At 35.7% G+C, this 27,726-nt stretch overlaps 1 protein-coding gene across 1 annotated transcript; it reads right to left on the bottom strand.

The window, feature by feature from the left end:
• Positions 1-16,255: 16,255 nt before the first annotated feature.
• LOC107857297 (glucan endo-1,3-beta-glucosidase 4-like) lies at positions 16,256-26,882 on the bottom strand. Its single transcript, XM_047408759.1, has 4 exons — positions 26,810-26,882; positions 17,524-18,775; positions 16,625-16,651; positions 16,256-16,412 (listed from the first exon to the last, which is right to left on the bottom strand). Exons 1-4 carry the CDS (start codon positions 26,880-26,882, stop codon positions 16,256-16,258), a joined length of 1,509 nt encoding a protein of 502 aa, XP_047264715.1.
• Positions 26,883-27,726: the final 844 nt, after the last annotated feature.

The following is a 27,726-nucleotide window of genomic DNA, read 5'->3' as shown; positions in this document are numbered from 1 at the left end:
TTGAGCGAGGGATTACAAGTACTAAATGATGGACTTGATGTCGGATTACTCCATAAAAGATATGCTTTTCTTTTATGGAAATACAGAGAAGCGAAAGCTCAGAAGCCGTACGCAAGCAACACTGAAGATCCATGACGACCAAAGCCGAATTTCATAATACCGGATGAAGAACAACTTGTCCATATTGATTAGATCTTTATATCTTGAGTCCGTTAATGTAATAACCTATCCTCCTTGGTTTAACTTATTGATTTATTTATAGAGTAGATCATTTGTGCCCATAATGATTTTTTTACATTTCATTTATTTCATGTAATTTCCTAAAGCTTTGATTTATTTTATACTATCTATGAATATAATTTAATCCTTCGTTTTGAACATGATAATTAAAATGAAATACTAAATTCAAATATCACAACAAATAATACATTTGCTGCAACAAACGACATATCTTATCAAACAGATTTAGACATATCTTGCAACATGAGATGCAACACGTAGGTCATCTGCTAGAAATTATATAACAGGTCTTCCTACTTTTTTATTTGCTCCAATAGATTATCGATCAGTTTTAACAGATAGATTATATATTATAACAGATTGTATATCTGTTGTGACAGATAGATTGGGAATATCTGCATAATGCAATAGATGACCAACCTATTCCAACTGATAATCAATTTGTCACAACAGGTACACAACAGATATACTATCTGTAACAAGAGATATATAATATGTTGCATTATAAAAATTCAACTTTTGCCAGACAGAGAAATTATTACCACTACATGTAAAGTGAGGTGGCTTGAAATAAAAAATTTTTATCGTGTTCGTCTTCATCTTTGTACATATTCTTCTTTATACATGGGCTCTAACCATTTAGTTAGGTCATCTGCTGGGAATTATATAACAGGTCTTCCTACTTTTTTGATTTATTGCAATAGATTATCTATCAGTTGCAACAGATAGATTATATGTTGCAACAGATTGGATATCTATTGCGACAGACAGACTGGGAAATATCTATTAATGCAACAGACAACCAACCTACTCCAACAGATAAACAATCTATCACAATAGGTATTATATATGTTACAACAGATATACTATCTGTTGCATTATAAAAATTTAACTATCCACAGACATAAAAATTATTGCCACTACATGTAAAGTGAGGTGGCTTGAAATAAAAAATTGTTATCGTGTTTGCCTCTGTCTTTGTACATTTTATTCTTTATACATGGGCTCCAACCATTTAGTTAGTACCCCATAAGCCCAGACCCATTGCATTTTTCCCAAAATGGTGTCGTACATACCGATTATTTCTGTATCGGTCAGCAAACATTCGATGTATGCAAGCGAGTACGGCCCGTACGCTGCATCAGTTCTATTTCTCTAGAGATTGATGTTCTTATTTCGACCTTCAAAATCCCATGATTCCTTCATTAAGACTTTAGCCGGCAAATGATCCATCAGCTTACTCTACGTCAACAATTTCCAGAGTGGCTGCATGTGAGCTAAAACCTTGTCCTCGCTAAAGAAAGTTAAGTTACAGTCATAAACCTTAATATTTCCCTCATAGATTAGTATCTCAACAGTGAGAAAATATTTGACTTCCACGTTCATGACTAAAAGGACTCTCTTTGTCTTAGTCCAGCTCTTACCGTGTGGATATGGCCTCTTCCCTCTAACATATTTATTCTCTTCTTCATCCTATTAGAATGTAGAAACTAAATGATCAAGTCCCGGGCCACCAAAATCAGTTTGCTTACGGAGATCGGCGTACCTATCCTTGAAATTATTGTAGAATTTGAGGTCCATTATCCTATCGGCAGCATCATAAGTATCCGGGTATGCTAATTGCCTGCCCTTTATGAGGCAGAGAATTTCATCAACATACTATGGTATAAGAAGATAATTAATTTAAATAGGTTGGCAACTGTAAAGAATAAAAACATAGTGGAAAGAATCTGATGCAGAGGGTTCTCTGAATTAGTTCACAGATTACCCAGCCAACGCAACTCATGCAACAGATGCGTATTATGTTACAATAGAATACCAAGCTGTTACAATAGATTACCCATCTGCTGCGTAGATTCTTCTTCGTGGAGTAGATTGGAAGACTAGGTTAGCAAAAATAAACTTACATTATCCTCGTATGACACACGCATATTTGTCATATTCTTGAAGTCTTTGGCGGAAAATGAATGCATGGTGTATTCTTTTTGAATATTCTTCCTGCCATTCATGATTTGTTGCAGTTTCTCATCCTTCTCCTTGCCAAGCGCCATAAATATGTCAATTTTTTTCAGTGGCCCCTGAACTTCAACAATTCTTGAAGCGGGAGGAGTTGTAGTTTTTGCTGTTTTCATAACGGAAAGAATGTGTCTAATTTTTCTTCTTTTCCTCCTAACCACCACTGTAGGACTGCATAGCTCTCTCACCTTATTGTATGGTATGACACCCCTCCTGGATTTCAAATCCTTGGCATATTCATCAATAGTCTCTAGCTTTTCAAGGAGTTTATCCTCTTTGTCCTTGCACACTTTACATTTGCAATAAGAACATAAGGGTGGAGAGGGGTGAGAGGGACCACTATAAGGGTGGAAAGGACCGGTATAGGGGTGAGAGAGACCTGTGCATAGGGTGTTTTCAAAAGTATTTATTTTTTACTGAGCATGCTCATAATCACGAATAGCAGCAGTAGCAGAAGGATGGCTGCCACCATCACAAACAACTCCACCAGCAAAACCCCAAGAAGAAGCACCCGGATCTATTGCAGTTTGAGGTTGGTTGTGAAGAGCTTCAACATTAGGCAGACCTTGCCTAACTACTATTTTTATGGATGTTTCTCCAGCCAATTCCTTCTTTATTAACTCCACTGTTGGGTCTTCTTTTGTATCAACAAGACCCAGAGTAAGAAAGAAGTCATCCCCAGCTCATCATCGGTAGGCACAATCCAAGGATGAACAACCTATAAAAAAAGACAAGAGGAATTTAAATCATATAATAATAATTTGCTATCAGTTGGGTTACATGGATGTTAACACAGCCAACTTATGCAATAGATGATCTAGCTGCCGCAACAGCTGATCTGTATGTCACAACATATTGACAATATGTTGCATCAGATTATATATCTATTGCATAATTTGCATTAGATGGGTAATCCGTTAAGTTGGATTCAGAGAACCAGAGAAACAGATGGTTAATCTGTTGCAAAATATAGATCGTCCATCATAATATTACCCATTTGTTGCACCAGATATAGTTGATGGGTAATCTGTTGCAACAGATGAACCACTATCACAATAGATGGAACATCTGTTTCAATATCTTTCTTTAAGGTAAATTATTTTTGTTGAAAGAAGACGTACTGCATTATCCAGAGGGTTAAATAGATCAACGTCCTGCTCCTTAATATTTTTTTTGCCTTCCTTTGCAGCCGTCAACAACCTAAGGATCTTTGGATGAGAAACCTCATCTGAGTAATCCTTGAATTGTTTTTGGAGGGGAGGAATGGCTTCACATGTCCAAGCCTGAAAAATGAAAACATGAAGCAAGCAAAGAAAAAAGTCATAATAAGTATATAGTCATTATAAATTAATGGATGAGTAAAAATAGTGATCAATTTTACCATAAAGCCTAGGAAAAGCCATATAATGTGATCGTCCCTGTGGATAGCTCTGTCAGTAAATATTCGACAGCCAAGTAGTAGCTGTCATATCCCCAAGGATAGTCGTTAAATTTGTCAAACTCATCAGCAAGCGCCAACAAATCATTTTCTATGACTTTCCTAACGTCTCTTGCCAATAAAACGGAATGGACAAACCAAACTAAGCACAATTTCTCCCTGCAGTGCTTTGGTATGTCTTTATCCTCAAGATCTACCATTAAATCCGCCGCTTTGTAGCTACTACATCCAACAATGCCCAACAACCCATTTTTATTTCCCTTGCGTTTTTCGGACACTTTGTGGGGTGTTTCTTTACTGAGAGGTTCTTATGGACGATTGCATCTCAAGCCCATCACTATGGCAAACTCTTTCAACCCAAAAAAAATCGGCATGCCACAGTAGTTGATCCAGATTTCATCCATCTTTTTTTGCCCTCCTTCGGATCTTTATCATCTCTCGCGTACTTGATCCTGCGCTTGAGAAGACCATATACCATGCTCATTGGGAAATGGAGAGTGCGGTCCTTAGGCAGCTCGAGAAAGTATCCACAGCAACTCTTGTTAAAAAGTTTGTCTATGTTTTCATTCTTCATAATTCTCCTTAATTCATTAAAACATTTCCCCAACTGACATTTAAGTACAAGATCATCAGTTACTTTGTCAGGGCTATCCATTGGCATCGCAACTCGAAACCTGTCGATACTAATGATTTTGACAAAATCATGCTGGGATTTCGATATTATTTCATGCCCCATTGGTAAGATGGAGTTATCACTTTCCTCGGCTTCATTTTGCCCCGATTGATATTGGTCAGGAAGTTTCTCCGAATCTATCTGTACTCTATCCATTTTTGTTGGGTGGTCAGAAGTTGATCCACTTTTAGTTTCTTTTCTTTTGAGAGACATCTTTTAACTACAAACAACAGAAAAAATAAAAAATACATTGCATTTGATGTCTGTATAATTTTTTTAAGAAAAAGCTAAGACAAATTTCAAAATATTATTCTACGCCACATTACAAAAAAAAAAATACTCCAACGGATAAGCCATCAGTTGGAATAGATGGGGAATCTGTTTGAAAACCTATTTAATATCTCCTAATAGATATTCCACTTGTTGCAATAGATGGACCACCAACACCACAACCAATGCCACCAAGACCACCACCAATGCCACCAAGACCACCACCAATGCCACCAGTACCAATACCAACACCAACACCACCGACACCACCAACAAAAACACAAATACTGATACCAACAACAACATCCACCAACAACACCACAAACACCATCCAACAATACCACGACAGTCAACAAAACACTGAGATAAAAATTAGGGTTTTCTAGGGTGTTTCCTACTTTTTTAGCATTAAAACACAAAATTGTTAACCCATTCTCGCAGAATACAACTAAAAGTCTTCTTCTTATCATTAACTAAAAAACCCTAATTTTTAGAATAAAAAACAAACGTAAAACTCTTATCAAACTCTGTTACCTGTGAAGACAGATAAAACAATGGATACAAGCAAGAATGAAGTTGAAAATAACAACTATGTGGTCAAAAATGGGAAGAAAATCGATCTATTTTGAAAAGTTGAGCAATATGTTGAGTAGTTTTGGTATGTATTGTATGGGTTGATTCATAATTTTGGAAAAGAATGACAAGTCTTGAAATTGTTAATTTGGTTCAAATTGATCTTAATTATTTTTTAAAATTCCTAAAGATACTAGTTTTTAAAACATTAAGTCAATGAGAGTGATTTTCAACTCAGTGTGATTGATCGACGACCCGGGTCGGGATGAACGCAATACCAATGCCAATTGCAAAGACTCAGTTGAAGTTGTAGTTGACCCTATGAGCTTATTCATTTATCCCTGCTTCCACCTAAATCAATGTAGTTAATTCTAATCCCAACATTAAGTTAATGAGATCGATCGATGACCTGGGTCGAGATGAACGTAATACCAAGGCCAATTGCAAAGACTCAGCTGAAATTGTAGTTGACCCTATGAGCTTATTCATTTATCCCTGCTTCCACCTAAATCAATGTAGGTAATGTTAATCTCAACATTAAGTTAATGAGATCTATCGACGACCTGGGTTGGGATAAACACAATACCAACGCCAATTGCAAAGACTCAAATAAAGTTGTAGTTGACCCTATGAGCTCATTCATTTATCCCTACTTCCACCTAAATCAATGTAGGTAATGTTAATCCCAATATTAAGTTAATGAGATCGATCAATGACCCGGGTCAGGATGAACGCAATGCCAACGCCAATTGCAAAGACTCAGTTGAAGTTGTAGTTGACCCTATGAGCTCATTCATTTATCCCTACTTCCACCTAAATCAATGTAGGTAATGTTAATTCCAACATTAAGTTAATAAGATCGATCGACGACCTAGGTCGAGATGAACGCAATACCAATGCCATTTTCAAAAACTCAGTTGAAGTTGTAGTTGACCCTATGAGCTCATTCATTCATCCCTGCTTCCACCTAAATCAATATAGGTAATATTAATCCTAACATTAAGTTAATGAGATTGATCGATGACCCGGGTCGAGATGAATGCAATACCAACGCCAATTGCAAAAGCTCAGTTAAAGTTGTAGTTGACCCTATGAGCTCATTCATTCATCCCTTCTTCCACCTAAATCAATGTAGGTAATGCCAATCCCAACATTAAATTAATGAGATCGATCGACGACCCGGGTCAGGATGAACACAATACCAACGCTAATTGCAAAGACTCAGTTGAAGTTGTAGTTGACCCTATGAGCTCATTCATTCATCCCTACTTTCACCTAAATCAATGTAGGTAATGTTAATCCCAACATTAAGTTAGTGAGATCGATCGATGACCCGGGTCGAGATGAATGCAATACCAACGCCAATTGCAAAAGCTCAGTTAAAGTTGTAGTTGACCCTATGAGCTCATTCATTCATCCCTACTTCCACCTAAATCAATGTAGGTAATGCCAATCCCAACATTAAATTAATGAGATCGATCGACGACCCGGGTCAGGATGAACACAATACCAACGCTAATTGCAAAGACTCAGTTGAAGTTATAGCTGACCCTATGAGCTTATTCATTCATCCTTGCTTCCACCTGAATCAATGTAGGTAATGTTAATCCCAATATTAAGTTAATGAGAGCCCATTTCAACTCAGAGTGATAGATCGATGACTCGGGTTGGGATGACTGCAATTTCGAACAGATATTCACATCTGTTGTAACATATGATATTTGATTTAATTATCAAATAGATATTTGAATCTATTGCAACAGATGACTGAGCTGTTGAAAATTTTTAAACAGATATTGGTATCTGTTGTAACAGATGAAATATCTATTTGAAAATCATTTTTTTCTTTTAATTTTAAAGCAAGCTTCTGTCCGAGTAAAAGTTACTAGTAAGAGTAAGTACTACAAAATGCGGTAAAAATAAAGAGTTTTTTTTTCTTGGATAACTCAAAAATGTGTTCATTGAGTAGTCTTATCTTGTCTTTTCAATGTCACTAGTCATCTGTTAGAACAGATACCAACAAATATTTAATTATCAAATGGGCATTTGCATCTGTCGTCATAGATGACTGAGCTGTTAGGATATTTAAAAAGATATTGATATCTGTTGTAACGATTGACATAATTAATTATCAAATGTAAAGGGTTTTTTAAATAGATATTTATATTTGTTGTAACAGATAACTGTGTTGTTGGGATTTTTAAACAGACATTGCTATCTGTTGCAACAGATAACATATCTATTTGAAAAACTTTGTTTTCTTTCAATTTTAAAGCAAGTTTTTGTTCGAGTAGATAAAGTAGTAAGTACTACTTACAAAATGCTGTAAAAAATGAAGAGTTTCTTTTTCTTGGATAACTCAAAAATGTATTCATTGAGTAGTCTTATCTTGTCTTTTTAATGTAACTAAACTAAGTCTTCCTCGTGCCTCTCAAATTATTAATGAATATTAATTATATTAATTAACGAATATTGAAACCCATGTCTACGTACACGATACATCTAGAATTATCTCATCTCCTTAGCTTCAGTCGTAAATTTAATTTATCCATCTCTCATATTTTTCTTTCTCTCCTCTTTAGCTTAGGGTTTCACGGCCTTTTTTCTCTCTTCTCTCGTTTCTCTTCTCTTTCTCATAAATATTCTTTTGGATCTAAACCGATCTATATCTTTTCTCGATTGAAATTATTGTTTTGATCCCCTTTTGACGCTAAAGTATGGTTCACTGTTGCTCTTTCATTCTCGTCTTCTTCTTTACAAGTTATTTACATCTATTTTTTTATTTAATTACCATTTACCCATATGATATTTATTTAAAAAATTTAAAGGAACTTTTAAAGTGTCGAATAAACGAATTGAGAATTTTTATTACAATATGCAAAAAAAGTATTTTGTTGGGAGGAGTTTAAAAGCCTTGTTGGTAGTATCATTTTTTTTATATGTATTTTATTTATTTCTTTGTTGTTTATGCTTCTATTGATATTGTTGGTGGGGTTGGGGTGGTTGGAATTTGTGGTGTGGTGTTGTTGGTGGCGTTGAAACAAAGGCTGTTGCTTCTTTGTTGTTTATAATATTGGAACAAATATTGTTGTTTTTTTGTTGTTGATGCTTTTTATTTGATGTTTCTTTGTAGTTTATGCTGTTGTTGATGTTACAACAGATGGAGCAACTATTGGAACAAATCAAATCACCAGTAAGGCTGGTTTGATGTATTCCAACAGACTTCAAATCTGTTGCAACAAACTTCAAATCTGCTGCAACAGACTCCACATCTACTGTAATAGACTCTACATCTATTGAACAGATAAATAATGTTCTTTCTGATAAATAATGTTGTAGATATAAAGAAGTGACAGTTGATCAACCTTTGCCCGACCATTACAAAAGGCTACAATAAAGATGGGCTTGGAGAAATAAGTTGTATGCAGATGGAACCACTTCATATGTGGGAGGTATGTATTACTGATAATGTTATCATGGAAACACACATAGAGTATACTGATTTTGTGAATGCTATTTTTATCGATTAGTCATAGATTATTCAAATAAGATATCTGTAATTTTACAATTAAATTTGGTAGGTTCAAACTGATAAGGCTGAGGGACCATGAATATGGTTCTGATACCCTGTTAAGATTTAATATCGATTGTTGCTCATGTTTATTTGTCAAGCATTGTAAAGGGTTCTAGTTTTGGCGTTGTTGTAAAGAGATTCAATAGCGATTGGACTAACTTTTAAGGTGCATTGGACTCTGAGAAGGCCTTCGAAGCCTAACACTGCATCTAACAAGAACAAAAAACCAATATAGTTATTGTCCTAGCCTAAATTTATATGGTTGGGTTGCTCGGGGTGATGATTATACACCAGTAGGTATGGTAGGAGAATGCCTTAGGGGGGAAATGGGTGGTTGATGAAAGACTATATCATCTGAGAGCTAATAGAAGAGGAGTCATAGGGTAGAAAGTAAGACTTCTAGCGAATTTGGCTGATGAAATTATCTAAAAACAACATAAGAAATCTAAATCAAGTGCAAATATAAAAGTGTATCCTGCAATATAAATTCATCTGTTGTCTCTCTGAAAGAAAATTAATGTTGATGGACACTTTGCTAGGGAGCTGCGACTAGGTAGAGTGGTCGGGATCACCTAGATAGAAAATAGTAGAAGTCCAAGAAAGCAGCCTTATAGGCACGAGGGTTGAAATGATGTATAGTAAGTCTAGAAAACTTGCACCAACAGCAACTGCAGTTAAAGTAAAGAATCTAAGCAAAGGAGGCAATTTCTGAATTTTAAATTGTATCCCACGCCTTCTTGTTTGTGGTTATGATTAGGTCCAATGTTGTTGGCCTGATGGGAACCACAAACGTGATGAAAAATCAAATTGAGTATCATCACTTCCAAAGAAATATGGTTATAATTAATTGTATTTTATTTAGCCTTAGCATGCTTTCAACATTTCTTGGAGAAGATCAGAGGCTTGCTGTAGTACGTGAATCCCAATAATTTTCAAGCTTGCCTCCAGCTTGCTTATTCTGCCTTCAAGCTGGTCGTTGTCATCTTTGAAGTTGGTCAATAATTCCTGGTATCAGGAACACCACCTTCAAAGTTGTGGCATTGAAGAAGCCCTTCAGAACACTCTTTTCAGAAGCCTTAAAGGATACATGGAGGGTCGTTGTGTTTGTTTTAGGTCAAAATATGTTGATGCACACTCAAGATGTGGTCCCAACCATTGAAAATCACAATTTTATCGAGTGTTGCTCAATGTAGTTTGCTCAACTAATTTGATAAATTAATAAGCGAAGAGTTACGTAGCGTGTGATCTAAACCGGCTTGGTAAAGTAACTCCTCACTTATTAATTTATCAAATTGGTTGAGCAAGCTGCATTGGGCAACGCTCGATAAAAGTATGTTGTTCAACTTTTGGGACCACATCTTGAGTGTGCATCAACACATTTTGACCTAAAACAAACACAGCGACCTTCATGTATCCTTTAAGGCTTCTGAATAAAGTATTCTGAAGACCTTCTTCAATGCCACAACTTTGAAGGTAGTGTTCCTGATCGAGCTTACAAGATATCAGGAACTCTTGACCAACTTCAAAGACGGCAATGACAAGCTTGAATACAGAATCAGCAAGCTAGATGCAAGCTTAAAAATTATCAAAATTCACAAACTAGAGCAAACCTCTGATCTTCTCCAAGAAATGTTGAAATCATGCTAAGGCTATAAAACAAAATCAATTATAACCATATTTCTATAGAAATGATGATACACAATTTACTTTTCAATCACGTTTGTGATTCCCATCAGGTCAACGGCAATGGACTTAATCGTAACCACAAACAAGAAGGCGAAGGATTCAATTTAAAATTCAAAAATTTCCGTCTTCGCTTAGATTTCTTACTTCAACTACAGTTGTTGTTGGCGCAAGTTTTCTAGACTTACTGTACATCATTTCAACCCTCGATGCCCATAAGGCTGCTTTCTTAGACTTCTACTATTTTCTATCTAGGTGATAATCCTAACCACGCTACCTAGTTACAGCTCCCTAGCAAAGTGTCCATCTGCATTATTTTTCTTTCGGAGAGACCACAAACGAATTTACATTGCCGGATACACTTTTATATTTGCACTTGATTTGGATTTCTCATGTTGTTTTTAGATAATTTCATCGGCAAGATTCGCTAGAAGTATTACTTTCTACCCGATGTCTCCTCTTCAATCAGCTCTTAGATGATATAGTCTTTCATCAACCCCCCTTTCCCTCGCAGGCATTCTCCTTCAGCTTCTTCTGGCGTATAATCATCTTCTCTATCAACCCTTCCGTATAAATTTAGCCAGGGGAATTTTTATTGGTTTTCCGTTCTTGTTTGATGTAGTGCGAGGCTTCGAAGGTGTTCTCAGAGTCCAATGCACACTTAAAGTTAAGTCCAATCACTATTGATTCTCTGCAATAACATCAAGTATTGATCTCTTCTCAAAACTTGACATGCATAAACACGTGCAACAACCGTCAGTAATTCGTAACAAGGTAATACTTCTTAAATCACACACATATGATAGTGGATCCATTTGCACGCACCTTATTCTTTCTAGCCCATTTATGACTTAAATTGAATAAACAGATGACTAGCAAGTTACAACAGACACCACATTTGTTGGAAAAGCAAATTGATATATTCATCTGTTGCAGCAGATTGTCAATATGTTGTAAATTATCTGACAAATGGATTAAATTTTGCAATAGATTACCCATCTGTTAGATTTATTTTAAAGCAATTTTCTTTTCTTTTTGAAATACAGTAAAAAAATAAAATGTTGTATTTAGATCCATTTTTTTTAATTTATATATTCGAAAAGTCACCAGATTTATTTAATTAAGAGATGTATGAACAGTCGTGGCTTCTTGTTTGACTATTAATCACCCCTTCCAATTCAATCATTTATAAAAAGGTAAAAAAGTCCCTCCGGCCTCCTTTCCTTACTCTCTCTCTCACTCGTTCATTCTACTACACTTACAGTACAAATATGGATGATCTAGATTCATACAAGAAGATTCATATGAAGTCCTTGCGGGAACTTAAAGGTAGTTTGATGACCTCTAGGGGGATTTAACCGACTTCGAAGCAAGGCTGAGGAGGGCGGACCCGCTTCTGCTGCCGGATGAAAATTATCCGATTGGCAATAATAATAGTAATAATAATAATAATAATAATGATAATAATAATAGTAGTAATAATAATTAGGTTATGTTTTTTCTTTCGTTTAGCGTATGTATTGGTTTGGTTTGGTCGACTTTGAATTTTTAATTCTTATTTAATATTTAATTATCATTCTATTTATTCCATATTCTCAACATTTCGATGATTGGAGGTAGGATTGAGCACTCGTGCCAACAGAGGGTGGGTGGTGAAAAGTCATGATACTCCTAAAAATGATTCGTTAATAAATAAAAAGGAACTAAATGATATACACAATTTATAACCGTAAAAGAAAGATTATTTAATTTAAAAAGAAGTCGCATCATTGGATTATATGATGATTGTTAAGGAAAAGGTGAATAGTCGTGACTGTGACTTTTTGTCTAAACACATTCAACAAATAAAAACAAACAATGATGCTGATGCATCAAATTCCTCATCTGTTGCGACTGATGAATGAGTTGTTAGAAGAAATCGAAAAAGCTCCTAAAACAGATGGTCGATTTATTACAACAGATGGTATATCTGTTGCAATAAATGGGTTATCTGATGCAACAGATATACAATTTTTTGCCATAACTCAATAAAAATAATAGTTATTATTTTATTAAAGAAACGGTCATTGAAAACCAGGTGTCTTAAAAGTCATGACTTTTCACAATAATAAAAAACTCACCAGTTTGATTTAGTTAAGTCATTTCTTTTTACAGAAAACAATAAGGAAATAAATGATAAAACACAATTTAAACCGTAAAAATCTCATCAAAAATATTCTTGTATTTAAATCTATTTTATTAATTTATATAATAAAAAGGTCAGTAAATTTAGGTTAATGATGTGATGATAATTTTTTTTGAAAATAAGATAGATTATATGTTACAACAGATATATTATCTGATGCAACAGGTTATCTATTGTTGTAATGGAAGATATATTTGTTGTCACAGATGATTTATTTGATGCAACAGATATATAATCTGTTGTCACAACTCAGTATAAAAACGATTCCTGGAAAGAACTAATTATTAATAATAATAAGCCGAAAAGTCATGACTTATCATAATATTGCTTAATTTAATTAAGTCATAATTTTTTACAGTAATCAAGAATGTCATTAATAAATGAAGGTGAACAGTTGCGCCTTTAAATCTGTTTTATTAATTTATATAATTAAAAAGTCAGAAATTTTGGATGTCATGATGATAATTTAAAAAAAAAAGATATATAGATTATATGTTGCAACAGATATATTATCTGATGCAACAGGTTATCTATTTGCTGCAACAGATGATATATCTGTTGTCACAAATGAGTTATCTGATGCAACAGATACACAATCTGTTGTCACAACTCAGTATAAAAATGGTTCCTGAAAAGTCACGACTTATCGCAATATTGCTTAATTTAACTAATAACTTTTTACAGTAATCAAGAATGTCGTTAATAAATGGAGGTGAACAGTTAATCAAAAAATCAGAAAATTTGAATGTCATGATGATAATTTTAAAAAAAAAAGATATATAGATTATATGTTGCAACAGATATATTATCTGATGCAATAGGTTATTTATTTGTTGCAAATATCTGTTGTCACAGATAAGTTATCTGATGCAACAGATATATAATATGTTGTCATAACTCAATATAAAAACGGCTCCTGGAAAGAACTAGTTTTTAATAATAATAAGCTGAAAAGTCATGACTTATCACAATATTACTTAATTTAATTAAGTCATAACTTTTCACAGTAAGCAAGAAATGTCATTAATAAATGGAGGTGAACAGTTGCGACTTTTGCCTAACACATTCAAGTTCAATCCTCTATAAATAGGTCCCTCGTTACTCAATCGTTCATTCTACCGCACTCTATTTATTTCTTGCTCTTGTTACACCTTCAACTACTTTCTCTTCAAGGACTTGATAGCTTTTTCTTGTCTCTGGTAAGTTTTCTATATGTCCCTCTTTCTGTTATTTTGCCATTCAATTTGAAATACTTGAACGATCGATTCTTGTTTTTTATCTTCGCTTTCACCTGAAAGCGGAGGAATGTCTCATTAATTATAACTAACCATTCCATTAAACAATTTTGAAATAAATATAGAATGGGAGATATATATGATATAGAATCCAATATAGAACTATGATAAAAAAAAGATTTCAATTTGTGTAAATATACGTTGTATTACGTTCAAAGTTTTTTTTCTTTACTTTTATTTTTATGTGTGTGTTTTGTCAACTTATACGTTTTCTCTAGATATGGCTGATCCAGTGTGGGATGTCGCTATTTTATGAGACGTCATGCGGGAACTGCAGAAGGAAGTTCATAACCTGCAGTGGGATTTGGCCACCGTCAGGGTAAGGATACTGCGGGAGATCCGCAGGCAGAGGAGGGTGCTGCTGCTGCCGGTTGAAGATTGGCCGGCTGGCCATACAAATAATAATGATGATAATAATAATTAAGCTTTTTTTTTTCTTTTACCTATGTATTTTTATTTTTTTTGTTTAATAAAAAATTTATGTTCGATGCATTTGACATTTTAATTCTTATTTAATCTTCATGTTGTCTATTTCTTTTTCTTAACAAATGACATGTCTATAATTAAGGAATAATTTGAATCTAGTACCAATAGCAAAAGATCAACATATGAGTTATCTGTTGGGTCTGTGACAGGAGCTATATTTTGTTGTTCGAAACAGATTATTCATGTGTTGCAACAGAATAATTATTTGTTGCAACAGATTAGTAATTTGGTACAACAGATTATTAATCTGTTGCAACAGAATACCCATCTATGTGATACATATTACGGGCACCTAGAACCATAATCATGAATCCAACATGTGTCTACTGTTGCAACAGAACATTTATCTGGTGCCACAGATGATGGATCTGTTTAAACAGATTGCTCTTATGTTGCATTCATGTTCGTGTGCTAGCTATTGTTGCAAAAACAGCACACTAGCAGTTACCAGATGATAATTCAACTAAAAAGCATAATTTGACGTATCAAAGTCTTCTCTCAAAGTAAATGCCAAAGCTAAAAGTAATGTACGAAATAAAATTTGACCAAAGAAATTGATCAAAGAGTAGCAGTTGCGGTAACAACAACAACAGTGGTCAACAAGAAGAATATGAAGATGATAATGAAGTATAAGATGATGATAATGAATCAGAAGATGATGAATAAAGCAGCAGCAACAATGAGCAACAAATATCACAAAGAGAGAGAAAATAATAACGGATAGGGAGAGAGAAAAACGCATTTTTTTTCCTTCATTTCCCGTTATATTAACTAACATTTGAATCAAAGTATAAATTTAAAAACTTGTGGGTTATTTTGAAACTTCTCAAACTTTCTTAATCCATAATTAAGTAATTGTCACATCCACTCAATTATTAAGACTTGTGTCACCTACACCTCATTCTAAAACTTTTTTGTCACCTGTAGCCCAAAACTCCATCTTAAGTAATCTCTTCTTATAAGTCCTTTCTTTAATAGAAAATTACTTTACTTGCGTACATCTAAGGTTTGGTGGAAAGTAATTTCTTTTCGTATATCTAAATTTTAATAGAAAGTTATTTCTTTCATCTGTTTGAACAATGATGAAAAGTAATTCCTTCTTGTATATTTAATCTTTGAAAAAAAGCAACTTCTTCACATTTATACACTTGCGATGAAAAGTAATTTCTTTTCATATGACTAAACTTTAATAAGAAGTGATTCCTTCTCATGTGTCTAAACATAAATGAAAAGTAATTTCTTCTCACATGTCTGTGCATTGATGGGAAGCGAGTATACATCGCGTGTTTGTGCTTCAATGAACAAAATTTTGTGTACTTGTATTAACAAGAGGAAAGGTGCGTCTAAGCTAAGCAAAACATCACCGTCATATAAGAGCTTCAATGGACAAAATTTCGTGTACTTGTAATAATAGGAGGAAAGGTGCATCTAAGCTAACCAGAACATCACCGTCATATAAGAGCTTCAACGGACAAAATATCGTGTACTTGTTGTACCAATAGGAGGAAAGGGGTGTCCAAACTGACCAAAACATCACCATCATATAAGATTTAAGAGGGGGTGGAGGGGAAACATATGATTTGAAAAAAAAATGGATTTCAATAACCTGGTTTTTTTTTTCCGTGGTTTCCGGGTGTCGCTTTGCGAACCCAACTAGTTGTACCCACCGGGTCCCGCTGTTTCAAGCGGGTCCACCACGGTTTTGAGTGTCAACAACAGCTATCAAACATCTAAAATGATCACTACCACTAAGTTGGTTCAATTTACCTTAAAAATACAAAGTGGAAATCAAAAAGACAAAGAACTTCACTTCCTGAATATGCTAGAAAATAAAATGCACATTCACATCAAGCATCAACAAAGCCAATGATACAACCACTGTGTAAACAAAAACAGGCGATCGGATCATTGAACTCCGTGAAATCTGACCGATGGGTCCAAATGTTGCCGAAGGGAACACCCCACCACCTGGACTCGAACTGTCGGATAAAAAAAGAAGCAATTCAGTACAAATGTAACATGTTAGTACAGTCGAATTTCTCTATAACAGCGTCAATTGTTCTGATACATGAAGAAATTTCAAAAGAAAACTTGGATAACGAAATTTTGTTATAGAGGACGACTGCTATAAAGAGGTCTAACTGTATTCATAAAGATAATTTATGCACTGTACTTAGTTTAGGTAGCTCACCTTCCTGTAAATTTACATGTTCTGGTACTTGCACCAGGAGAACCATTAAATGAATCAGGTACCAGAAAAGAAAGCGAAAAATGTTCTGATAACATAAACAGGATGGAAAAGTTGCAATCTTAACGAATTCTTTCTAGATCGCTATCGACGATTTTGTAACTGTGATGCAAACAAGGGGCTGAAAAGTAAACGCAAAATCAAAAAAGAACCAAAGTGCAAAAGAGCTTCGAATAGGCTAAAAGCTAGGTCGGCATGTTGCAATGTTATCTAGAAATATACAGCTAGAAACATTTCGCAATAATGTAGAAATGCATACTATGCATGGAGCAATAAAACTCGACATGCAAATAGAAACACACTTCTACTCTAGCTTCATCAAGACATATGAACTAGAATTTGCGATAAGACGCCATGCCAAACTCGACAAGAGGTGATATTTATTTTATTCAACATGGAACAATAAGATCTCAAAAGCACATTTCAGTGAGCCCAATAGGTGGGAGAACCCATTTGGTATATAACCCCATTACCATTTCTCCATTTTTCCAATGTGGGTTAATAGGTAACCAAACAGGAGAGCCCAACCCAAAAGACTAGTCTAATAGGTGGGAGAATCCATTTGGCTTATAATCCCCTTAGCATTTCTTTATTTTTCCAATGTGGGACAATTAGTTCATAACAATCGCTTCCGCTTGAGAACCAACGACCTCGTTGGGCACGACTAGCACCCCTCTGTGTGTGTTGGCACACAGGCCACCACTCCGAGTCGCGACTCCACGCGTGAATCGATTGGCACCCCTCTTGGACCAATGTGGGATAATTGGTTCATAACGTCGTCTCCCAGAACGCCATGTAAAGACGAAAAGGAAATTACATAACAAAACGCCAGATATGGTAACTTACTCGGATCTTGTATTGTAATTGTTGCTGTACCGTCAAAATCGCAAGTTCCACCAAGACTACGCATTCTCTGATAATAGTTATTGTAAGCATACGAAGCATGATTCTGCAATGTATCTGGGAAATAACAAGGCTGCCCAGATTGAATTGCACTGCAATTAGCATGTCCCTGGCCACACGCCCAGTTAATTCCGTCCTGCAATTTGTTCTCATCTGCACCCGGTTTTGCTACACAAAAAGCTTTACTAAAATTGCCAGAAATGCCGCCCGGGGAACCAAGACTAATGGGATAAACCTCGCTCCCATTTGTAGAAAAGATCCCCCAGCTTCTTTCTGAGATCGAACCAGGTTTCTTGTCGTCATTGAACATCTCGTAAATAAAGGTGTTGATGGGACTTTTGGGTTGACCGGGTGGACCGGTATCATTTGAAACATGCCGAATCAGGTTATTATTAAAAGTTCCCGCATTTTCTTTAGTAGCATCTGGCTCCTTGGAATCGCCATCCCACGGCCAACCAGTCTCTGTCACAACAACAGGGATATCTGAAAAGTTGAGTGCTCCAATGGAGTTGTATGTAGAATTAACTAAAGCATCAAATATGCTTTCATAATGAAACAAGGTGTTCGGATCAACAATCTGCTTCACTGCAGAGAGAGGTTGGAAAAGAGCGTATTCGATTGGAAAAATTCCATCAGAGTGAACATACTCATAATACGGATAAGCATTCAACATGTAATACGAGTTTGTATTTCTTAGAAACTGAAGGATCTGGAAGATGGTTGAGTTCCATGAAGAGTTGAAAGTGGCGGTGGAAGGGGGAAATGACTTAGCTATCACGTCCATTGATTGCGGGGCTGAAACTTTAACTTGGTGATTGAGTAGTGAAGCCACCAATGCTTTATGCAAGTAATTCATAGCGGGAACTAAAACTGGTGCAGCATTTGGGATAGCGGTGAGAACTTCACTTCCCACAGCAATAGCTGTAATATTTACCCTGGGCATGTAAGCTGCTACATTTTTATTTACCCAAGCAGCAGCAGCTGATGGCGACTCTCCAATTCCTAAGACTTCATCATTTGTAACACCGATAATAACTTTGATACTAGTGTTGGCTAAAGCTTTCAACATATGAGCATCAGCATTAAATCGGCGTACATGAGTTATCTGACGAGCTTTAAGGAGTGCAACCAAATCTGAAGCTGGGAGTAAATTTGAAACAGCCGTCCCAATGTTTATTCCAACAAATGCACCTACAATTCCGGAAAACGCACACATGAACACTCCAAATGGACCAAAGTACCTTTAACTTTATCATTATGCAAAGCCAATGTGAAAGCAGCTCAGACAGTTGGATCCCATTATAAATAAAAATGCAAGTACATCACATAAGCAGCAGAAATCACAATACAAAAGACCAGAAAAAACAATCAACTAAAACCAAGAACATACCCAATGTAATCCCACAAGTGGGGTCTGAGAAGGGTGGTGTGAACACAGCCTTACCCCTACCTTGTGAAGGTAGAGAGATCATTTTCAATGACCCTAGGCAGAACAACTATCACAATACCAATACTACAACCGATTCAAAAAAAGCAAATCAACTAACTTTGTAGGAGTAAAATAAAAAGAAAACAAAAGATTTCTTCCGATTAGCCTTTTTTGGTTAGTCTTTTTTTCTATCTGCATTCTTATAATGATAATATGATGCTAATAGTCCCTGCATCAAGTCGATAAGAAACAAGAAGAATTTGTAAGACAGCTTCAATGCTTCCTGTAGCCTTTTCTAAACTTGGTATTCTGTCAATGGCTGGTGAAGGATGATCCTTCGGATACACCTTAGTAATTGTCAAAACTGCTAAATGCCTCAACGCTACATAGCATTGTCTTCACCATGCATTCTCCTAGAATCTTATCATTTATGTACTCCATGGCATCACTACTGTCTGGTGAGCTTCTAAGCTCTTTTGCCCTCTTCTAATCATATCACCTGATCAGTGATCACTCCAACTCCAAGCAATTTACGCAAAAAGAATCTTTCAAGAGATACAAAAGAAGATATCATATTTCTCCAAAGTGGGATATGCAAATTCCTTCACACTTTTCTTGACATGCAGACCTCAAAGCTCAAAATTCTCCAGATTTATCAGAGTAACAATTTTGGTATACACCACATATAAAACTTGAGATTCATTGAATTGGTGCTTCAACGCTGCTGGTCAAAAAGTTATGCAAATCATAAGAATCCAATATGCTGGTGCATTGAATCCCATGGAATCAGCTGACACCAATCGGGAAGAAAATTAATCAGTGAACCATGCAGCTGTTCACATTTAGGGAACCAGGATATTCACCAAGCAGTCGAGTAATCTTTATACAGTTAACAGTTGCTGAACCCTGAACATTTATGCTATATCCAACGCAATAGCTGAAAGGTCATAGTGAGAAAACCTCCAAAAGCATGTTTGCATCTGTGAGAACATAGCACGTCTACATATGTGAAATGTTTTAAACTTGCACATATGAGAATATGTAAGCATTTATTTTTGATGAATTAAGTAGGTGTTGAAAATGAAGAAGAACATGAAAAATCTCTGTGTGTTTTTTATTGATCACTGTACACTCCAATATATATAATCATGAGAAAGAAAGTGCAGCTATTTTCTGTACACCTGTAACTATGCTATAGGCTAAGTCCTAACAATCCTAACAACTTGTGCAAGACAAAGAATACAGAATATTCCTCTATGTACACGTATTAACATTTGTCTTTAATTGAGCCTAATAATTGTGATTTGAAAATAACTCTTTTGGAGCCCAAAGAACCATTCTTCTTCATCAATTCATCATTTGTTTCTTTCTTTTCAAACTCGATTCGTTCCTTGAGCTATATGAGAAGTGTCTGAAGATGTTGATTCTAGATTTGAGATCCTAACACACACCCCACCCCACCCCCCACCCCCCACAAGGTGAAACAACCCCCAACTTGTCAACAAGGGATCGATGAACTAGTCCAGAAAGGGGCTTTGTAAACACATTAGCCAATTGAGCAGTTGAGGGTACGAAATTCAAGGAAATAAGCCCAGAAAGGTATTGTTGTCGCACGAAATGGCAATACAGTTCCACGTGTTTGGTGCGTTCGTGGAAGACTGGATTTTTAGCAATGTGTATAGCCACCTGACTATCCAAGTGAAGAGGAACAGGGAGGGGTGAAGGAACACCAAGATCATCAAGCAATCGAACCAGCCATGTAATTTCAGCCACAACCCTCCACATGGAGCGGTACAGAAGAAAAGGACACCACAGACTGCTTCTTGGATTTCCAGGAAACAGATGAACCTCCAAGAGCGATGTAATAACCACTGATTGATCGTTTGGTGTCTGGGCATTGCCCCTAATCGGAGTCACAAAAAGCAATTAAATCAAAAAATGAACCAGAAGCAAAGAAAATACCCAAACCAGGATCTAAGAGCAGATAACGGAGACATCTTAAAGCCGCATCAAAATGAGGTTGTTGTGGGGATTGCATGAATTGACTAAGATATTGTACCGCAAACGAGAGGTCTGGGCGTGTATGTGTGGGAAAATTCAATTTTCCCAGTAGCATTCGATACACAGTCGGGTTGGGTAAAAGATCCCCTTCATCGATTTAAAGGCTTGTGGTTGGATCCAAAGGAGAAGAAACCGGCTTGGAGTCAATGCAACCAAACTCATTCAACAAATCCAAGGTAAATTTTCTCTATCCCAAAATGATACCCTGAGGCTCTCTGATGATTTCCATTCCTAAGAAATAGTGAACAGCACCTAAATCCTTTATTTTGAACTCAGAATTGAGAAACGACTTAAGGGATTTAAGTTCTGAAGGATCATCACCTATTAGCAGAATGTCGTCAACATAACCTGCTAGTATAGATACTCGTCCTTGAACTTTCTTGAAAAAGAGTGAATAGTCATTGAGAGAATGTGAATATCCTTTGAAATTCAAAGCAGCAGTTAGTCGAGCATACCATTGCCTTGAAGATTAATGCAAACCATATAGGCACTCTTCTTAAGCTTGCATACATGTGATGGACTAGGTGTCTGCGTTCCATTAGGAAACCTTATATAGACCTCTTCCTACAAATCACCATGTAGGAAGGCATTATTGACATCCAATTGTGAAATATGCCAATTTTTCTTTACTGCAACAGCCAAAAGACATTGAATAGTTGTCATTTTAATAATAGGGGAATAGGTCTCGATAAAGTCTATAACCTCTCTTTGAATGTCCCCCCCTTACAACTAGTCTTGTCTTGAATCTTTCAACTGTCCCATCTTGTTTATACTTGATTTTATAGACCCATTTGCAAGGCAATGCCTTCTTACCTGTAGGCAATTGAACTATATCTCACGTATTATTTGCCTCAAGTGCCTCAAATTCCTTGGCCATGGCAATCTGCCATCCAGGATGTAAACATGCTTGGGAGTAGGAAGTAGGCTCAGTGATAAAAGAAACTGAATTTAGAAGAGACTAATTAGTGCAGGAAAAATCAGAGAAAGCAAGAGAGTAAGGAGAAAGAGTAGCAGCAAAATAATGTTGCGTGAGGTCAGTGAGAATGACCGAATGACAAACATAGTCATTTAGATATTTAGGAGGAGGATAAACTCTTGAAGATTTTTTAGTGGCTACGGGTTGTGATTGAGCAACTGGCATTACTATCTCCTAATGTGACTCAGAGAAAGGAGAAAAAAGAGCTAGACTGGTAGGTGATAGAGTAGGGGAATCTGAGTTATCTGATAGGAGATCATTAGGAGTAAAGGAAGGTGTAAGAGAAGAAGAAGGTTCTATAAAGTCAAGAATAGATTGAGTGAAAGGAAAAGTAGAAAGGGTAGAAGAAACATCTGAAAAAGGATAGATGTTTTCATGGAAGACTACATCCCTTGATACAAAAATTTTGTTTGAAGACAAATCTAAAATCTTGTATCCTTTCATCCCAAAAGGATAACCCAAGAACACACACTTGATTGATCTAGGGTCTAATTTTGACCTATGCACAGGTAAAGTGGAGGTGTAATAGAGACAACCAAAACACCTTAAAATAGAATAGTTAGGTGCCTGGCCAAATAACATCTCATAAGGAGTTTTCATGTTTAGAAGTTTTGAAGGGAATCTGTTGATCAAAAAAGTTGCAGTCAAAAGGCATTCTCCCCAAAAATGTGTAGGAAGTTTGGATTGAAAGAGAAGAGCTCTACAAACTTATAATAAATGTCGATGCTTCCTTTCCACTATTACATTTTGTTGCGGAGAGAAAAAACATGATGTTTGATGTATTATCCCTTCAGAAAGTAAAAAAATAGAGGTTGCCTTACTACTGCCAAATTCTAAAGCATTATCACTTCTAAGAATTTTGACTTTACTGTGAAATTGTGTTTGAGTCATAGCCCAAAATTATTTCAAGATGGTAAAAACATTAGATTTGATTCTTAAAAGAAAAGTCCATGTAGCTTGACTATGATCGTCTACAATGGTGAGAAAATATCTAAACCCATCATGTGTTGGAGTTTTATAAGGATCTCATGTGTCAACATGTACGAGATCAAATATATGTTTAGACTTTATAATACTGGATGCATAAGGTAATTTAGTTTGTCTCACCTTTTCACAAATATCACAAGGAATAAAAGTAGAATTAACAGGAACAAAACAAATAGACTTCATATTAGAAAAGGGCATGTGACCAAGTCTACAATGCCAAGTTTTTACATCAATCGAAACTGCTCCTAGAAACAAAGAACTATTGGAAACTTGTGCTATAGCACTTTAATTACAAGAAAAATTGATAACATTGCTGGAAGAAGGAAAACTAGCTCTAGGTTTGAGTTGACTGGTACTAGCTAAATGCAGAAGATATAGCCCTCGACTGACTTTACCAAGAAACAATGGCCTCTTCATTGAAGGGCCCTGCAAAATAGCACCAAAAATAGAGAAAGTAAGAATTGATTTGAACTATAAACATAATTTGTAGACTGACAACAGATTGTACTGGAAACAAGGGACAAAGAGCACATAATGAAGTGTGTATCCTGGTAATAAAGAAACAGATCCGGATTTAAATACGAGAGCTCTTGTAGAATTAGAAAGATTGACATATATAGGTTTAGGAAGTGTTTTAACATCAAACAAGAGATTAAAATTAGAGGTCATATGCTCGGATGCACCGAAATCCAGAATCCAAAAAACTGAATTTACAGAAATACTAATGTAAGATCTAGGAGAGCTAAGGGATGTGATACCAGCACAATTAACAGTAGTAGCTTCCTCTGTGTTGTTAGAAACCTCTGCACCTAGCTTCACATGTTGCAAGAGTTGGTAAAGAGTATTATACTGATCCTGAGTCATTGGTTTGTCCCCTGAATTACCCCCATTCTCCTCAAGTGAGTAAGCTACATTGCTTTTAGCTGAAGGACCCAACCTTTTCGACTTGGTGAATTTAAAATCAGCAGGAAAACCAATCAACCTATAGCAATTTTCAACAGTGTGATTTGTTCTTTTACAATAAGAACAAAATAATCCAGAGGTATTTTTCTTCCCTTCAGCAATATTCTTTCTGTCATAATTGGGTCTTTGTCCACCAAACGGTTGCTTAGAAGGACCAGCAAGATAGTTAGAAGAACCAGTAGCATAATTATGACCAGAGTAAGCCTGCTTGGAAGCATGAAAAATAGTTGCACTTGGATACTGTGAAACATGAACTTCTCTTTGCTTCTCATCTCTGATTAGCAGAGAATAAGCATAATTCACTGAGGGTTGAGGGGATAAAAGAAGTAAATTGCTCTAAGGTCCTGCATAAGCCTCATTAAGCACCATGAGGAATTGAATAAGCCTAGCATCCTGTTCAGATTTGTGTGTTTTGATCTTACCTCCACAAAAGCAATCACAGGTATAAGTTTGACACATATCAAGGTTGTCCAGCTCGTCCCAAAGTCTTTTCAACCTTGTGTAATATGTAGCAATGTCCAGATTTCCTTATGCTAATTCACTGATCTCTTTCTGCAGCTCATAAAGGAGAGGTCCATTACTTTGTCCAAATCTTTCCTCAAACTCCTCCCAGATGTGTTTTGTTGTTTTTGAGTACAAAACACTTTCAGCAATCTCCTTTGAAAAGGAGTTCAAAAGCCAAGAAATAACCATATTATTGCATCTAGACCAAGATTTGTGAGATTCAGAGGTGATACTCCGTGGAACGATTGTTTCGTCAATGAAACCAACTTTATTTTTAGCTGATAAAGCTATCAATATGCCCCTGCGCCAGCCACCATATCCTTTACCATCAAAAATGGTGTTGACAAGAACCATACCAGGAGAGTCTGGGGCATGAAGATAGAAAGGATAAGAGCTGTCTAAGACTTCACTCTCTGTTGAAGTTGCAGCAACACCAGTGGTGCTATGAGCTGAAGGAGTTTCTGCCATGGGAACAAAAAAAAATGAAAGAAAAGAATGAAGATAGCAGAAAGTATTTAGGATCAAATTCCTACTTCTCTGATACCATGTTGAAAATGAAAAACATGAAAAATTTCTGTGTGTTTTTTATTGATCACTGCACACTCCAATATTTATAATCATGAGAAAGAAAGTGCAGCTATTTTCTGTACATCTGTCACTGTGCTATAGGCTAAGTCCTAACAATCCTAACAACTTGTGCAAGACAAAGAATAGAGAATATTCCTCTCTATGTACACGTATTAACATTTGTCTTTAATTGAGCTTATTAATTGTGATTTGAAAATAACTCTTTTGGAGCCCTAAGAACCATTCTTCTTCATCAACTCATCATTTGTTTCTTTCTTTTCAAACTCGATTCGTTCCTTGAGCTATATGAGAAGTGTCTGAAAATGTAGATTCTGGATTTGAGATCCTAACAGTAGGTTCGTTGCTGGCATCTAGAAGATGACAAGTGTACAAAAGAGATGTTGTCAGCTTCATTACAATTGTCTATGTGATAGCATAAGCTGACAAGCTATTAAAAAAAGGGCAATACTAAACTATATGGGTGTTTATTTAAACGCAATATTCAGCAAAGCTGTCAACCAAATGTTAACTTCAGTCCAAAAGCAGCAATACTGCCACTAAAGTGTACTCGTGATGCACTATTGATAAACTAAACATCCCAAGACCGCATTTGTTATCGAGATAACGAGAGACATCATCGTAATAATCACTGATGGAAGCTCACCCTTTTAGGTTCGAAGTATAAGGGGCTAGATGGTGAAATCTATCATTTAAAACTAAGTGTATTGAGTAACTAGATACTATGTGCTCCACTAGAGTCACATTACCTGACACTTGAAACTAATGCAACCGCAGAATAACAAAAATCTGAAAGGATGGTTGATATTCATAGATATTCACGACATTCAGTTAACTTTAACTTCTGCTGTGATTTTTTTGATAACTTCATCTTTGAAAAGTTAACATAGTTTACTCAAAGCTTATACACGTCTTATAAATTAGAACATTTATATTTTTAACTAGCATTTAGAGCTGTATACTAGTGCATGCAACAACTTAAACCTGCGTAATTATCCGATGCATTATTCCCGAAAAGAAACCTTTGATAAGCTAATTAGAAAAGCCAATGAAGTAGGAAATAAATGATCTTTATACTTAAGTTGCATGTCAATACAACATAAATAAATGAATGAATAAATAAAAAGATAGACAAGAAGAATTCCAATCAGCATTCAATAAATGACACACGCAACACGATATAAAGCTTTTAATAATTCAAATTCGATGATTAAAGTGTTAAGGGCAAGGAGGGCAGCCCGGTGCACTAATGTAAAGTTACCGCTATACGCAGATTTATTGTGAATCCCAAATTTAGCGTCTATTTTTTACTCCTTTCATTTCAGTTTGTTTGCAAGGTTTTAACTTGACAGAGAGTTTAAGAAAGTAAAGAAGACTTTTGAATCTTGTGGTCTTAAACTAAAGATATGTAATTTGTACCAAAATGTCTTTTAACCTTATGTTCTTAAACATGTTATGTGGAAAGTTAGAATTGAAGAGTTTCTAAAAAGGAAAGAGGCCATCTTTTTTAATCAGACTGAAAAGGAAAGTAAGACAAACAAATTGAAATTAAGGGAGTATGTTCCAAACATACCCTAGCTAATTGATAGGAACAAATATTTCCCATTATAAAGTAAATCATATATCCGAATAACGACCGTTCCATGATATTAACCAATGTGCAGAATCAATACATAGAAATCACATTATTGAACTGATAGGGAGAAACTTACTGCATTACCTACTACATTTGATAGAGAGAAAGAAAATAGTATAGATATGGCAAGCCATGGTTTAAGCGTGATCAGAAGCATACAAAACTTCCAATTCTAATATCAATCAGCCAGCAACTGTTGCATCAAATGGTATTTGCCAAGAGGGAGCAACAGGAAAAACTGAAAAAAAAAAAAAAAAGAAAAAAAAAAAAGTTAAAGAAGTTAAAGCTAGTTTTGATTGAAAAGAAAGCAAATGAGCTCAGCTGTATGACTAAAACTTTGACGATAAGCAGAAGTGCAAAACTTAACAGGCAAAAAGTACATTCTTCCGAGTAAGACCGACCCCAGAAATCTAAGAACTGAGAAAGGAGATACAAAAAAGGTGAGGACTGTTTGATGCTCAAACTTAAATTAACAGCATCGTTCTATTTCTTTGGGTTTCTCCTAACAGTACTAAACAAGGATGAAGAACCAACCTAACGAACACGAAATAACATATACACGTGCCAAGAGCTAAAGGGAAATGGCTGAGTCACCACATTATATCTATGGAGCATCATGTTTCTAACAAAGTAATTCAAAGCAACACCAGTATCAGAACGCGATAGTAGAAGCTGTTTACCAGTCTCCAAAAAAAAGTGACAACAGAATTTGTTTGCTCTCTAACTTTTGATTGTGCTCAAGTTTAGGATCTTATACTACCAACATGAACTACTTCGCATATTAGAAGAATATATACCATCCATCCCCTGCAATTAGAAAAAACGGAAACCCACACGCCCATTACATAAGAAGTCTTTAGCATAATATTCCCAGAAAGATGTCTAGCAGTAGTGACCAGCATTTGATACAGTCTGGCTCCATTTATCAAGAACCTAACAAAAAGATTCAAACTTTTTGCAGTTTAGCATGACTGTCTACCCAAAAAATAGGTTAGAGATTC

The sequence above is a fragment of the Capsicum annuum genome, chromosome 1 (genome assembly GCF_002878395.1).
Source record: "Capsicum annuum cultivar UCD-10X-F1 chromosome 1, UCD10Xv1.1, whole genome shotgun sequence".
Lineage (NCBI taxonomy): Eukaryota > Viridiplantae > Streptophyta > Magnoliopsida > Solanales > Solanaceae > Capsicum > Capsicum annuum.
Note: the sequence above shows the minus strand (reverse complement) of the source record. Positions and strands in the feature narration are given on the sequence as shown.

What these genes read in the sequence shown, in the direction of transcription:
- LOC107857297 (XM_047408759.1), bottom strand. Translation starts at nt 26,882, where the DNA reads ATGCTTCTGATCACGCTTAAACCATGGCTTGCCATATCTATACTATTT. An exon ending in CTCTCTATCAAATGTAGTAG is followed by an intron (nt 18,776 to 26,809) that starts GTAATGCAGTAA and finishes CCGGAATTGTAG; the next exon opens with GTGCATTTGTTGGAATAAAC. An exon ending in ACAATACAAGATCCGAGTAA is followed by an intron (nt 16,652 to 17,523) that starts GTTACCATATCT and finishes TCCTGGTGCAAG; the next exon opens with TACCAGAACATGTAAATTTA.